Source organism: Lissotriton vulgaris, chromosome 3_1 (genome assembly GCF_964263255.1).
Source record: "Lissotriton vulgaris chromosome 3_1, aLisVul1.2, whole genome shotgun sequence".
Lineage (NCBI taxonomy): Eukaryota > Metazoa > Chordata > Amphibia > Caudata > Salamandridae > Lissotriton > Lissotriton vulgaris.
In genome coordinates this window covers 1,047,286,362-1,047,301,063 of record NC_141689.1, presented here as the reverse complement: position 1 = coordinate 1,047,301,063, position 14,702 = coordinate 1,047,286,362, and the positions used below count along the sequence as shown (strand labels likewise).

General features: G+C 45.4%; 1 protein-coding gene across 1 annotated transcript in view; it reads right to left on the bottom strand.

The window, feature by feature from the left end:
• Nucleotides 1–1,004: 1,004 nt before the first annotated feature.
• Nucleotides 1,005–14,702, bottom strand: part of SAXO1 (stabilizer of axonemal microtubules 1) — a 239,651-nt gene continuing 225,953 nt past the window's right edge. The window contains exon 4 of the mRNA XM_086963614.1: nt 1,005–2,050. Within this exon, the coding sequence (XP_086819740.1) occupies nt 1,005–2,050 (1,046 nt within the window). The remainder of the gene's footprint in view (nt 2,051–14,702) is intronic.

Sequence of the window (14,702 nt, the reverse complement as noted above, 5' to 3'; positions counted from 1 at the left end):
AATACAAATTCCTATGCCTAGACATATTTCAGAGCACTCATGGAGTACATGGGTTGTCTGAGAAATGAAAACATTTCACCTTGCTAACACCTGAATCAAGGAGTTGTTCGCATTTTAGATGCAGACCCTGGCCATCTTAGTAGATCTGGCTTTGGAACTAAACCTATGGGTGTTTTTACTAATTCGCCAACAACCCAGTAAAACCTCCTTAACACAAAGCGGTGCAAAGCACTTATGGTGCTCAGAAAAGGGCACATTTCCAGTAAAAAAATACCTTTTTACAAAACTAAAACCTCCTGCAAGTCTAAATTTCGTAAATCCATTTTCCATTGTGCAAAAGTCCACAAGTATGAAATGAGTGTGATGCTCTGATCAAGTAAATATTGTATAATAGCCAGAATCGGCCTCACTTTGAAGGTTTGATGTGGATTATGATTTAAAAAAAATATATTGCAATTATAAATGTTGGTCTGTCTGTGCAATCAAAAGCATGGCTAAGTCCAGTAGCATTTTACAATTTGCCTCAGAAATTTAAGATATGCCCTTTAAGGCTCTTGGTGCTAACCCTAGATACTGGGCATTGAAGTGTGGCTTAAATGCCCTCTGCCTCTCCAGTGGGACGGCTTGATAATGTATTCAAAAAGGGGCAACAATAAGCAGCTATATCATCCTTGGAGAAAGTAGAGAGCTACAAATGTCGAACTAAACATGTCCCTGCCCCACCAAACGATTTCTTTAGTTATAGGATTTTAGAAAATGTACAGTGCACAGTGGGTTTGGATATGTTTAATGGCAGAGGTACATCCCCTTTCCTCACTTGTGCTGAAATGTCTTGGGACTATTTTCTGATAATGCTTCACCAGGAATTAAAAAAGAGAACTCAGTGAACACAGTATAATAGTGTGTGTTTATTTCCTGACTCTTCCATGAAGGCCCTGAGCTTTCTTATATTTTCGTATATCTTCTTGGAAGGTTTCATAATTGATCCTAAAATAATAAAAGAATCAGCAGACTACCTCCACCTTCCTGGGCTGCTCACAAAAGTCCACATTTTTCTTCAATGCAAGGCTACCTTCTAGGTTAAGGCCACCTTTTTCGTCCTTAGAACTAGAGCGCTGGCTCGCCCCATACATGGATCTGTACTGCTTGTGACCAAATTTGTCGAGTGCTTGAAAGACATAGCCTTCTGGGTCTTTGAAGCGAGCGGGGCACAGACAAATCTCCTTGGGTGTGTAAGTGGTGTTGTACATGCTTTCCGCATCAAAAACGTCATGGGTCTTAACTCCAGGTCCGACTGGCTTACAGGAAAGCGTGTGTGCAGGAGGATGTAATACGTAGTGAAGCTTAGAAGATGACAAGAAGTCCATTGGCTCCGTTGGCAACTGGATCATCTGCACTGGTTTCACAGGAGGCATTCTTGAATATTTCCACTGCCTGTAGTCTTCCCTCATGACGGAACTACTATCAAAAGGCATCTCGTTTTTGTCCCGGCAGAGCACAGGGCGGAAAGACTTTGGTGGCTGCAATCTGTGCTCTAAGAAGTCGGAATGATACGTTGACTCTAGGTCCATTTTCCCCGTTGGAGGAACATAGATCTTATCCGTTCTCTGGAATCGACACGGCAGTGGCATCTTTGTATATGCATCCCGGCTCTCTGTGGATGGACAAAAAGGAAGGTCGTAACTCTGTCGGGTGTAGCATGGCTTAGTGGACTCAGCGGGACAACCGGGCCGTCCTGTAAAATCTTGTTGGTGGGTAGAAATGCCTTCAAATGGATCCAAGCAGGGGTTGTATGGTTCTCCAACATGGAGTTTGGGTCTTTCCACTGGGTGGCCAACATAAGCCTCTTGGTAATTTGACACATCATTAAAGGGGATGTCGCAACCTCTAGGTGGATTTACGGGCTTGAAGCTCTTCGTATTAACGGATCCCTTAAATTCGTACGCATCCCGAGAAGTGGTTGTGGAAGCAAAAGGTTCTCCTGGTGGACAATATTCATTGTCTGGTTTCATTGAGGGACGTTTCTTTTCGTTCCATAATCTGTAAGCATCTGTAAAGAGCAAAAAAAATATTGGGACAATTTAACCTTTGAACGTTAGCGTGAATCAAATAGCTGACATAGATCCCTTTCCCCCTAAGAATACTGTAGGAACTAGGAATTCCCCTTATGATTAATCTGATGTTTTTGCATACTTGTATCCAAACTGTGTCAGCCAAATTGTATGTTTTGTTTAATTTCTTTTTTCTTTTGTTTGTGTACATTGTATATTTGACATACTAAACTGTAAAAATGGAATTTCTCTTAAACAGAACCTAAACTTTTCGCCATAAAACGAACTCCCTCTTTTTGGAATGTCAAAGTAAAATAAGGCAGTCAAGAGACTATGAAAATGGCCAGAAAAAGAGAGGACCTTTATTTCCGAGATTCATCACAGGTACTTGAAACATACAACCCACATTTAATTAAAAAAAAGGGCATGCTGCTTCACCACATTGGGCACAGTGCACTTTTCGAGTGTTTTTTTGTTCTCTAAATAATAACTAATCTTTAGCTGTTATTTTTTTTAGTAAATTTCTGTTCGTTTTTTTAGATGTACTAGTACATGTTTCACACGCACAGCCACTCCTGATGTGTTTGCCCATTTTGGCTCCTCTAGGAAATTTTACTCACCCCTCCAGTCCAAGCCCCTGAACGGAATTAACCCCTTTCCTGCGGCCCCGATTTTCCCGCAGTGCGGCACTTCCGCAAAACGGGCAGGGCCGCGTCGGTCATTGGCCGACGGCAGCACTGGGAAGGTAGTGCTGCCGTCGGCCAATGTCCGACGGCAGCAAGGAAGGGGTTAAACCAAACTTGCATAATAGTACAGCTTTGCTCAGAAAGCATGCTTTTGTTAGTTTTGGTGTCAAACCATTCAGCAGTTTTTTGAGATATTAGTGTATTAAAAAGTTTGTTAAGCAGATTTTTAAAGTGCTAATACCTTTTTAAATTTCTGCCATTTAAAAATGCAAGTCATGATTCACGACTCCTGCCAATCACATTTTGAATCCTTTGACAAATATGATTAGCTTGAGAAGGGCTTTGAATTTTTTCTGCCATCTTGAAAATTGTGAGTTGGAATCAATGTTTACGCTGTGTAAAAGTTTTCTTCAGCCATGTTGGAGCCACTCTCGGTGGTATCCATCTGCAGAGGCGTAATGAGGGAACACAGAGTCATGAAAATCAAGTACTAAACAATACAAAAAATATGAAAAATATGCATAAAACGCACATTTGCCAAACAGCACTGAAAACAAGCAATGGCAAAGCCAGTAGGTTTCCCCTATGCAAGAGCTATTGGATTTGCCAATGTCTTTTAGCCATGTTGTACAGCAGCATGGAGTATTGTGGAGAAAAGTGGCATGGCATGGAGAGGCGAAGAGTGGAGTGGCATAAAGTGGAGTGGCATAGAGTGGCTTGAATTGGCATGGAGTGGCATAGAGTAGAGTGAAGTGGCATGGAGTGACTCAGAGTGAGTGGAGGGGACTGACGTAGAGCAGGGAGGTGCAGAGTAGAGTAGAGTGGTGTTGAGTAGTAGCGTAGAGAGGACTGGCATTGAGTAGAGTTGAGTAGATTAGAGTGGCGTAGAGCGGAGTTGGCTAGACTAGAGTGTCATAGAGAGGGCTGGCATGGAGTGGAATAGAGTAGAGTAGCGTGATGTAGATTGAAGTGGGGTAGGGTACAGTGGCTTAGAATAGAGTGACATTGTGTGTAGTGGGGTAAAGTGACGTAGAGTGGCATTGTGTGGAGTAGAGTGGCGTGGCGAAGAGCAGGGTGGTGCAGTGTGGCACAGAGAGGCATAGAGTGGAGTGGTATAGAGCGCTGTGGAGTGGCACAGAGCAGAGTAGAGTGGCCTCATGTAGAGTGCAGTAGCCTAGAGTTCTGTGTTGTAGAGAGGTGCAGAGTAGAGTACTGTGGTGAGCAGCACACTGCCATAGACTTGAGTAGTGTAAAGTGCAATTGCATAGAGTAGTCACGTAGAGTGCGGTGGCGCAGAGTAGAGTGCAGTGACGTAGAGTAGAGTGCAATGGCATAGAGTAGAGTGCAGTAGCTTACAGTAGAGATGGTGGTAAGTGCAGTGGCATATGGTGCAGATTAGAGTACAATAATGCAGAGTAGAGTGCTTTGACACAGAGTTGAGAGCTGCAAAGTACAGTGGCATGGATTGCAGATGCATAGATTGATAAAGAGTAGAGTGCAGTGGTGCAGAGTGGAGTGCAGTGGCATAGAGTGCAGTGGCAAAGAGTAGATTGGAGTAGAGTGCAGTGGCACAGAGTGGTGCAGAGTAGAGAGCAGTTGCATAAAGTACAGTGTTGTAGAGTGGAGTTGACAGAGTGCAGTGGCATAGAGTGGAGTGGCGTAGAGTGCAGTGATGCAGAATACAGTAGAGTGCAGTGGTGTAGAATGCAGTGGTGCAGAGTAGGGTGCAGTGACGTAAAGTGCAGTGACTTGGAGTAGTTTAAAGTAGAGTGAAGTGCGAGAGAGTGCCGTGGGCTAGAGTGCAGTATTGTAGACTTTAGTGGTATAGAGTAGAGTGGTGCAGTGGAGTAGAGTTGTACAGAGTAGAGTGTAGTGGCACAAAGTGCAGTAACATAGAGCAGTGTAGTGTAGAGTGCAGTGGCATAGAGTGCAGAGGTATATAGTAGAGAGGTGCAGAATATAGTGCAGTAGCATGGAGTGCAGTGATGTAGAGTGGTGCTGAGTAAGGTGCAGTGCAATAAAATACTCCCTTGTGCCAGCTCCTACAGCTGTGTGTTGCCCGCTTGCCTCCTGTTGCCTGTTTCTCAAGTGTTCACTGTAATACCACTTCGCCGGTACTGATAATTTGCATTGCTTCATTTTATTAGCCTTTCTTCTGTATTCAGCCATTAACTGTATCTGGCCTTTGTGCCTCCCTTCTGCTTAGCAGTGTTTTCGTAGCCTTCTGTATACTCTGTGAATTGTTTGGCCACCTGTTGTTTCTATCACGCTATGTAACCCTATGGATGTAACTGTGTTGGAGCTTTCTGTATTGTGCAGCCACTCGCTTTTCCCGATTACTCCTGCTTACTTCATGCCTCCCAGAGCCCCTACATATTCCCAGGGCCTGCTTACCCCGTGCAGCTACACCACCCCAGACCTCCAAACCTTGGATCCCAGTCGCATCAACAACGACTGCCACAAATCCCAAGAGGACCATTCTCCTGCCACACCTGCCACATCACTTGCAACGCCAAAGCAACCAACAATGCCGGAGACACAGCAAACCTGACTGCATCCGCCACACTGACCAAGACCTCCACGGCACAATTCCAGTGCAGTCTACTCAACGTACAATTGCTCAGAAAGCACTCCACGGAGATCTGAGACACAATCTCTCCCTTCGCCCTGGATGCCATCTTACTCACTGACACCCAGCTGAACCCTGCCTCTACACTGTACATCGCCATCGCCACCCATGAAGGCTACAAGCTAACACAACAAGATCGAACCATCAAACAAGAAAGTGGAATCACCATCAGCTACAGGGACACCATCAACTGCATGGCCTCCTCGATGACTTAACCTCGATAATGGAACATCTCAACTTCCAACTCCACACATATGGAATAAGCACCATCAGAGACAACCTCGCCTACAGACTACGCCACAGTTTGTGTAACGCCATCCCGGACCTTATCGCCCCAATCGCCATCGACTATGAGCACTACATCTTCCTAGGGGATCTCAACTTTCACCTCGATGACCCAGCAGCAACACTGACCTTCTAGTATGCATGAGCAACATTGGCATCAAGCAACTTGTCACCGACTCTAGCCACATAGGAGGACACACGCTCAACCCCATTTTCACATCCAGTGACACAGTCAAGTACAACCGTGTCTCACAGTTCACCTGGATCCACCACTACAGCGTCCATTTCAACATCTCTGGACTTACCAACACTGGCACCATGACCCTCCAGCTCCATGCGCAGAAAATAAAAAAAGATATCGGAAGACCAGTGGAACAACACTCTCAACATCCACATCCCAGACACAACATCCAACCTGAACAGTCGGCGAAGAACTTCTCCTAGTGAGTCACAGAATGTGTCAACACAATTGCCCCTGCCAAGACACCCAAATCCAAAGGACCTGCCAGAAGAGCCAGCTGGTTTACTGTGTAGCCGAATTCCACCAAATGTAACTGCTGGCAACTAGAAAGGAAGGGGTGCACCAGCAAAGAGACAGGAGACCATACCACCTTTAAAACAGCACACAGCCAGTACCACCACCTTCTGAAGGTAACAAAGAAGAATGCCCTAGCAGACAGCATAGAAGCCAGCACAAACCACAGCAAAGAGCTCTTCACCATCATGAAGGACATCTAGGACCCTGCAGCCACCAAGAACGCCATCAGCCCCTCCCAAGAACTGTGTGACACTCTGACTGACTTCTTCCACAAAAAGATCTCAGTCATCTATGAAAACTTCAAACCGCAACCACTGCTGCCGACAGCATCATCCTGCTCACATCTACATACACAAACCCCGAACACCTCTTTACCCATTGGGACCCTCTCACAATTCAAGCAATAATCGACATCATAAACTCTGTGCACTATGGAGCACCCATGGACCCCTGTCACCAGCACATCTTCAACCTCTTTAGCAAAACGATTGGGGAGAAGCTCAAGAAGGTCCTGAACACAACCATCACCTCGGCCTCCTTCCCACAGGACTGGAAACACGCTGAGTAAACCATCTGCCGACCCTGTAGGACTGAAGAACTACTGGCCCATCTCCCTGCTCTCCTTTCCAGTGTAGGTTCTCAAGGCGATCAACCAGCAACTCACGGAACACCTGAAACATAGCAACCTCTTGGACCCGTCTTAATACGGATTCTGAGCCAACCACAGCACCAAGACAGCCCTGACCGCAGCCATCAATGACATCAGAGCCCTCCTGGACCATGGCGAAACGGCCAGTGGCGGCTGGTGACATTTGAAAGTGGTGAGGCGTAAAAGCTGGGTATAAGTGTTATGTCGCAAGCGTGCGAAGCGCAGAAGCCCAACCAACAGAAAGGGTGTTTGGGGGTTCTTCCCCAGAGAAAAGTTTGAAGAAAACAGTGGCAAATAGTACATTGTAAAGCAAATTTGAAGAAAGTTCAAATAGCAACTGTGAACGTGTGGTGGTAAAATATTTAAACATATCAGAACTGACCCATATCTTACTGCATTAAAATCATTCAACAGTTTCTATAGTGAGCCACTTGTACAAGTGGACATTAGTACACCAAAACTCGAACTGTCACACGTAAGCAATCTGAAGACTTGGCAGCTGTAAATAAACAGTTTGACTGTCAGATCACCAATTAGCAATTAAAAAGCTTAAAAGCTCACAAAAAGCAACTTAATTGCTCCAAATGTGAATGTCACCTCAGACCAGCTTTCACCTTTCCCCTCTGTATTTTCACTCTAGTCTATACACTGCAGCAGGCGGCATTGACCAGGGACGAACACATCCAGCTCACAATTTATGACTTCCCAACAATAAAACCAGCAATTTACAGAGTTTTTGGTTGCGACAATCAAGGGTTCACTGATTTGGACAAATGCCAAGCACCTTCCCAAGCATTCATCTAATAAAATCTCTTAGCCCCCCAAAACTCTGCAGCCTTCAATATTTATGCTGTCTGTGCGCCATATGCAGAGCTCTTTTATGCCATGCAGAAGATAGATGGTGCAGTCCCGTTACATACATACAATCCAGGCACTGAGAAACATTGTTCCAGCTTTCGAGAGATTACTATTGAATTCCAGTGACATCTACACTCCTTCGAAATTGTTATGAAAAATGTGAGATAAAGACGTTGCCAGCTCAAGCACATTTTGTCTGTAAGACTTTCAATTATCCTAATGAATAGAGAGTGAGGCCGAGACTCAAACAGCACTCACTGATTTTGTTTATTTTTTCGCAAACCTCCAGTTCGCCTCGTGTGTTACATGTATAATATTTTCACTGTATGGCGCTATAATCTGTACGTAAATATGTATACATGTAGCACACGACTCAATGTGAAACGGAAGCTCAAAAAAAGCACTAAGTGCTGGACACCTTTTGTAGAAAGATGTGTAAGGTCACAGTTCTCTTGAAACCATGTCAAGCAGAGCAGAAGTTCCCAATTGGAATGAGTTGATGAATAAGAGATACACTTTGTGTTAGAAGGCTCGAAATCATTACTGAAGGAACTGTCTCCCACAGGCTTTCAGAGCTGGCAGCTCACCCCTGGTATTCAGGACTCAATCTGCTTACAGAACTATTCTCCCAAAACATAATACACACCTGCAGTATCATTCATTCTGAATGTTGGCGCAGTTTAACCTCGGAGTGCAGCAACTCTTTCTCATCTTGGAAGTAAACAAGGAGGTCAACGTCACAGGCGACAGTGCAGGGTGTGTGTAGGTTTGGGGTCCGAGTCCGTGCTTTCTAAGGTTGCTGGTGCAACAGGTGGACAGTCCAGTGGGAGAAATCATGACATGAGCCAAGCCTATTCTTCTGAACGGGTGGTGAGGCTGGGGCAGAGTCAGTTACAGGCCACAGAGCTTGGACATCATTAATATGCCTTGACTTCAGTCCTTTTAGAGGTTCCCGCATTTGGGACTATCCTACTGGGCATGTAATCCAATCTTCGTAGGAGGAAGCAGAAAGGGGTTTCCTGCAGACTGCTGTTCTAAGGTCCTGGGAGGAAACAGAGGCAACGCCGGCTCTGATAGATCCTGTGATTCTGGGCAAATCGCTTAGCCTCGTGGTGCTTACAAACCTCTGAGCTTGTGTAATGTAGCAAGAGCGCACATGTAACACCCACCATACATTCGCCATTGTTTGATTAGTCAGTGAAAGATGTGTTTGCATTGCACAAAAATACAGCGTTTGAATAAACGTTTCGTTTAATTTATGGAGGGCAAAGAATAGATATGCAATTGTTGAACTCTGAACGGAAGTAAAATATTTGGCAATGTACTGTGTCTGCCCCCCTACCCACCCGACATCAATCAATGCGACAAGGCCCTAAGGCTAAACGGACCTACATAAGTAAAAAAAAATGCCCGCCAGAACCTTACCTTGTGAACTGCCGGAACGTAACGTTGAATACGAGTCAGATTGACTGCCTCGGGCCCTGGCCTCGGCTCCAAAAACCATGCAGTCTGAACTTCTGAAGTGACACAGACAGCACTGGTGAAATGGCTTCCATCACTTTAATTGATGAAGACACGTGCGCGGGAAGTAGACTCCGAGTCTGCGCAGACTTCACCTGCCACAGTCACACCCTTTCCCAAGTCGTCATAGGGTGGGTTCACTCCCACCACGCCCTGTGACGAGTTGGAAAAGGGAGGGGTAACAAGCTCTCCAGTCTCCACTCTCTGATTGACGTGGAGAGTTAGCGATACCGGGCTTAAAATTAAAACGCCCGGGGCTAACTCTACCTTCGCGCCATCAGGGGGTGGAGACTGGGCCTAAAAGCTCAGTCTTTGCCGAGCTGATGACCTCACAGACTTCAGGGCTGTGAGGTTTTCAGCCGGCAAATGCTTAAGCTTCCATGGGCCCGCTCAGAGATGGAGCAAGCAAGCAGTCAAGCAGAGTCACGTGACAGGGGTCACTGCACAACGCAGCGGTGTCAGTAAATGGGGCAGACAGTGCCCTGTGTTCCAAAAACAACTAGTATGTAGAGTAGACAATACCAAATAACAAAGGGGGTATTTTTTTAATTAAAATAAAATGTATGTGGGCATTGCTGTAATATTGTAGAATGTAACGGGGGCGGAGCCCCGACGCCCTCGGTGAGAAACCGCCACTGGAAACGGCAGCCCTCATCCTCCTGGCCCTGTCAGTGGCCTTCAACACCGTTTCCCATCACATGTTGATCAACAGACTCCACCACAACAGAATCCAGGGAGGCGCCCTCAAATGGATCGCCTCATATCTCACTGGAAGAACCCACCGTTCACCTCAGAACCCAAGAAATTAATCTGCGAGCCCTCTAAGGCTCGTCCCTAAGCCCCACCCTCCCCAACACATACATGAATCCCCTGGCCAACAACATCAGATCGCACAGACTCAACATCATCTCCTACACCGACCACACCCAGCTCATCCTCTCGCTGTCAGAAGACACCCTCACCACCAGAGGCAACTTCCACACATGTATGATGAATGTTAATGACTGGATGAAGGACAACTGACTCAAGCTCAAAAGCTCAACACCGACAAAACGGATGTCTTCATGTTTGGGAAAAACACCTCGCCTTGGAACGATGCATGGTGGCTGGCTGAACTTGGCTGATCCCACACCCAACAGACCACACCTGCAACCTCTGCCTCATCTTGTACAGCAAGCTACCTATGAAGTAACAGGTAAACACAGCCTCACCTGCCTACTTCCACACCCTATGCATGTTCTGCAAGATCTTCAGGTTGCTCCCAGTCAAAACCAGAAGGATCGTCACACAAGCCCTAGTCATCAGAAGGCTGGACTACAGGAACACACTCCATGTAGGAATCACCACACGCCCCCTGAAGAGACTTCAGAAAATACAAAACTCAGCGGCAAGATTCATCCTCGACCTCCCCAGACAGACCACCATCACACCTCACCTCAAAAAGCTACACTGGCTCCTGATCTAAAATTGATGCCAGTTCAAGATGTTGACCCACACATACAAACTCAAGCTTATCAACAAATGCATGACCTTCCACCAACCGACCAGACACCTACAATCCGCCTCCCTCTTCCTCACTGACACCCCTAGATCCACCGAAGCAACAGCGAGGATGCTCTTTTTCACACCTGGTGGCCAAAGCTTGGAACAACCTTCCACTGCACCTCAGGACTGCCTCCTTGCTCTAGCAATTCAGAAAATGGACTCTAGAACTGGCTGTTCGAATGAATAGACCACCACGAAGCAGTTAACTACTCCATGCTTCATAAATCCTTGATTGGTTTATAGAGTGCAGTGACATAAAGTACAGTGCAGTGGCGTTGAGTACAGTTGCGTAGAGTGGTGCAGAGTAGGGTAGTGTACAGTGTAGTGGCATAGAGTAGACGAAAATAGAGTAGAGTAGAGTGGCTAAGAGTGCAGTAGTGTAAAGTAGAATGTAGAGGAGAATGATGTAGAGTAGATTGGCATAGACTGCAGTGCGGTAGAGTGTAGTGGGATAGAGTGCAGTAGTCAGAATGGAATAGAGTGCCATATAGTATAGTGGTGTAGAGTACAGTGAAATGGTGCAGAGTGGAGTGACATAGAGTGCAGGGGTATAAAGTAGTGTAGAGTGGAGAGCAGTGGAATACAGTAGAGTGGTGTAGGGGGCAGTGGCGCAGATTTGTGCAGAGTAGAGTGCAGTGGCACAGAATGCAGTGGCATAGAGTACAGTGACATAGAGTGGTGCCAGGTATAGTGCAGTGGCATATGGTAGAGTGGTGCAGAGTGGAGTAGCATAGAGTGCAGTTTGATAGAGTGAAGTGGGGTAGATTGCAGTTGTGTAGAGTGCAGTAGCATAGAGTGCAGTGGTGAAGTGTGTGCAGTGGAGTAAAGTGTGTAGAGTGCACTGGTGTAGAGTGCAGTAACCTAGAGTGGTGCAGGGTAGAGTGTATTGGCATAGAGTAGAGTGGTGCAGAGTAGAGTACAGAGGAGTAGAGTGGTACAGAATAGAGTGGCATAGAGTGCAGTGGTATACAGTACAGGGGTGCAGAGTAGAGTAGAGTGGCATTGAGGACAGTGGGACTATAGTGCATTAGAACAGAAAAGAGTAGAGTGGAGTGACGTAGAGTGCAGTACTGCAGAGTAGAGTGCAGTCGCATAGAGTAGAGAGGTTCACAATAGAGTGACATAGATTACAGTTGCATAGAGTGGTGTAGAGTAGAGCTCAGTAGCGTAAAGTACAGCGCTGTAAAATGCAGTGGCATACAGTAGAGTGCAGTGGGATGCAGTTCAGTGAGGCAGAATAGAGTAGAGTGGTGTAGAGTGCAGTGATGCAGTGTATAGTGCAAGGACGTAGAGTACAGTAAGATAGAGTGCAGTGGGGTAGAGTGCATCTGTATAGAGAGCAGTTGCATGGAGTGCTGTGACGTAGTGCAGTGGCATAGAACAGAGTGTGCAAAAATTGCAGTTTAGTACAGTGATGCAGAGTGAAGTGCAGTGGCACAGAGTGCACTGACATAGAGTAGTGTAGAATAGAGTGCAGTGGTATAGAGTAGAGAGGTATAAAGTAAAGTGCAGTGAAGTAGAGCATAGTGGTGCAGAGTAGAGTGGCATAGAGTGCATTGGCATGGAGTACATTAGCATAGAGTAGAATGGTGCAGAGTAGAGAAAGTGGTGCAGAGTATGGTGCAGTGGCACAGAGCAGAGTGCAGTTGCGTGGAGTAGAGAGATGCAAAGTAGAGTAGCATAGAGTGCAGTGGTGTAGAGTACAGTGAAATTAGAGTACAGTGGTGCAGAGTGCAGTAGTGTAGAGAAGAGTGATGTAGAGTAGAGTGGCATAGAGTGCAGTGGTCAAAATAGAGTAAAGTGGCATAAAGTGCAGTGACGAAGAGTGCAATGGGGTAAGGTAGAGAGCAGTGGCATAGAGTACAGTGGTGGAGAGTATAGTGGCATAGAGTGCATTGGCATAGAGTATAGTAGCATAGAGTAGAATGGTGCAGAGTAGAGTAAAGTGGTGCAGAGTAAGGCGCAGTGGCATAGAGTAGAGTGCAGTTGCATTGAGTAGAGTGATGCAAAGTAGAGTGGCATAGAGTGCAGTGGTGTAGAGTACAGTGAAATTAGAGTACAGTAGTGTAGAGTGCAGTAGTGTAGAGCAGCATGATGTAGAGTAGAGTGGCATAGAGTGCAGTGGTCAAAATAGAGTAGAGTCGCATAAAGTGCAGATGCGAAGAGTGCAATGGTGCAAGGTAGAGTGCAGTGGCATAGAGTACAGTGGTGCAGAGTATAGTGGCATAGAGGAGTGCCGCTGAGTAGAGTGTACTAACAGAGTGCAGGGTTATAAAGTGCATTGGCCTAGAGTTGTGTGGCATAGAGTGCATTGGCGCAAAGTGATGCAGAGTAGAGTATAGTTGGGAACAAAAGGGGTTAGGTCCTTTATGTGGTGAGGGCTAGACCTAATATCAATAGTGAACAACACAAAGTACCCAAACCACAGTGACTCAATACGATTTTTTTGATACAGGGTAAGAAACTAATTAATTGTCGCTTCCCTAGACACCATTATTTTGTTTCAATCATTTTGTATTTTTTATATTTTCAAAGAATTGCTGACAGAAAAAGACATTGGTTGCAAATATTTACAAGGCTAAACAAACTTTAACAAACATTAAAGGCAAAGACTATTTACACATTTAGAAACCATTATGTCACACATTAGAAAGTATTCTCACATCAGACATTAAATAAAACAATTATTGAAAAAATAATACAAACATTTTTATCACAAACAACAAAAAAACTGCAAACACTGAATGAGAGAAACTAGGGGTTGGGAGGATAGAACATAAGTAATTAAATGACATATATATTTTAATGCTGGACCAGCCGGTCCTAGCTTTTGTACAACAATGATACTTTGTATCTCCCAAACAACACTGCCGACGCGTTTCTAGACCAGACTGGAGTCACTGGTCTGTCATCAGGGCTGTATGTGTCTTGTATCTGTAGGATACAAAAGCAATGTTTTGCTTAGTCTAGTGTGTGGGCTCCTTATTACCATGAAGTAGCTATAATGACGGTGTGCGCTACATACCAAGGCTGCTCAATGTAGAATTTCAGAGGAGGTCTTTTGGAGGTCCGTTTAAATGAATAGCGTGGCCGAACAGAGAAGCCTAGAAAGATTTTAAGGATATTTTTTAAATACATGATTGATTCATTCATTATGCTAGTGGCTGAGTCAGTTTGGGGAAGTGAAAGCGTACCTTTTACTTTGGGTAGTGCCGAGTGCTGGCAGGATCCATTAGGAGCGGCGTAACCATCAATTTTGATTCTGAGATATGGGAGAGATTGACATTCAGAGGCTTGGCGGCGTGCAAATGGTCTTTCACACTCGCTTGGACAATTCAAAGAAAGGTTGCCTACCTTGATTTGATCTCTCGTTTGCGCATGAAAGGGGTTGTTAATTTCAGCGTTCTAAAGGGAAAAACAAAGCGCGATCTTAGTGGGATGTTCTTGCTAGTCCAGCGTCAGGCGAGCGAGTGTTAGTGCAGATGGGGCAAATACCTGTAGCTGGAGCTGCTGCTCTGTGCTGCTGGATTAGAATTTCTCTCAATGAAGATGGCCGCCGCCATTTCCTGTTTGTTATATATGCAGAAACTGTGCTGATGCATTATGGGGCATGTAGTCCCATAAATCGCAATTACTTAAAAAAAAATTATGTTATTGTCAGAAAAATCATGAGTGGGTGCTGGGCATATTATCGTCAACACCTTATCGTAGTTTGGAAGTAATGGGTACATTACTCCCAAATATTTGATGTATTGTTTGTTTTAAAGCAAAGAATGACTCTGCTAGGATGTGCTAGCGTTTTGGGTGGCTTCTCGGGGCCAGGGACCTATTCTCATGAGATAGAGGACCAAGACCAGCGGGCAAACCAGGGATGTCTAACCGGTGCAAATCAGGACAGATGTAATTAGATATGCGCTATCTCAGACAGGTTATTCAAACC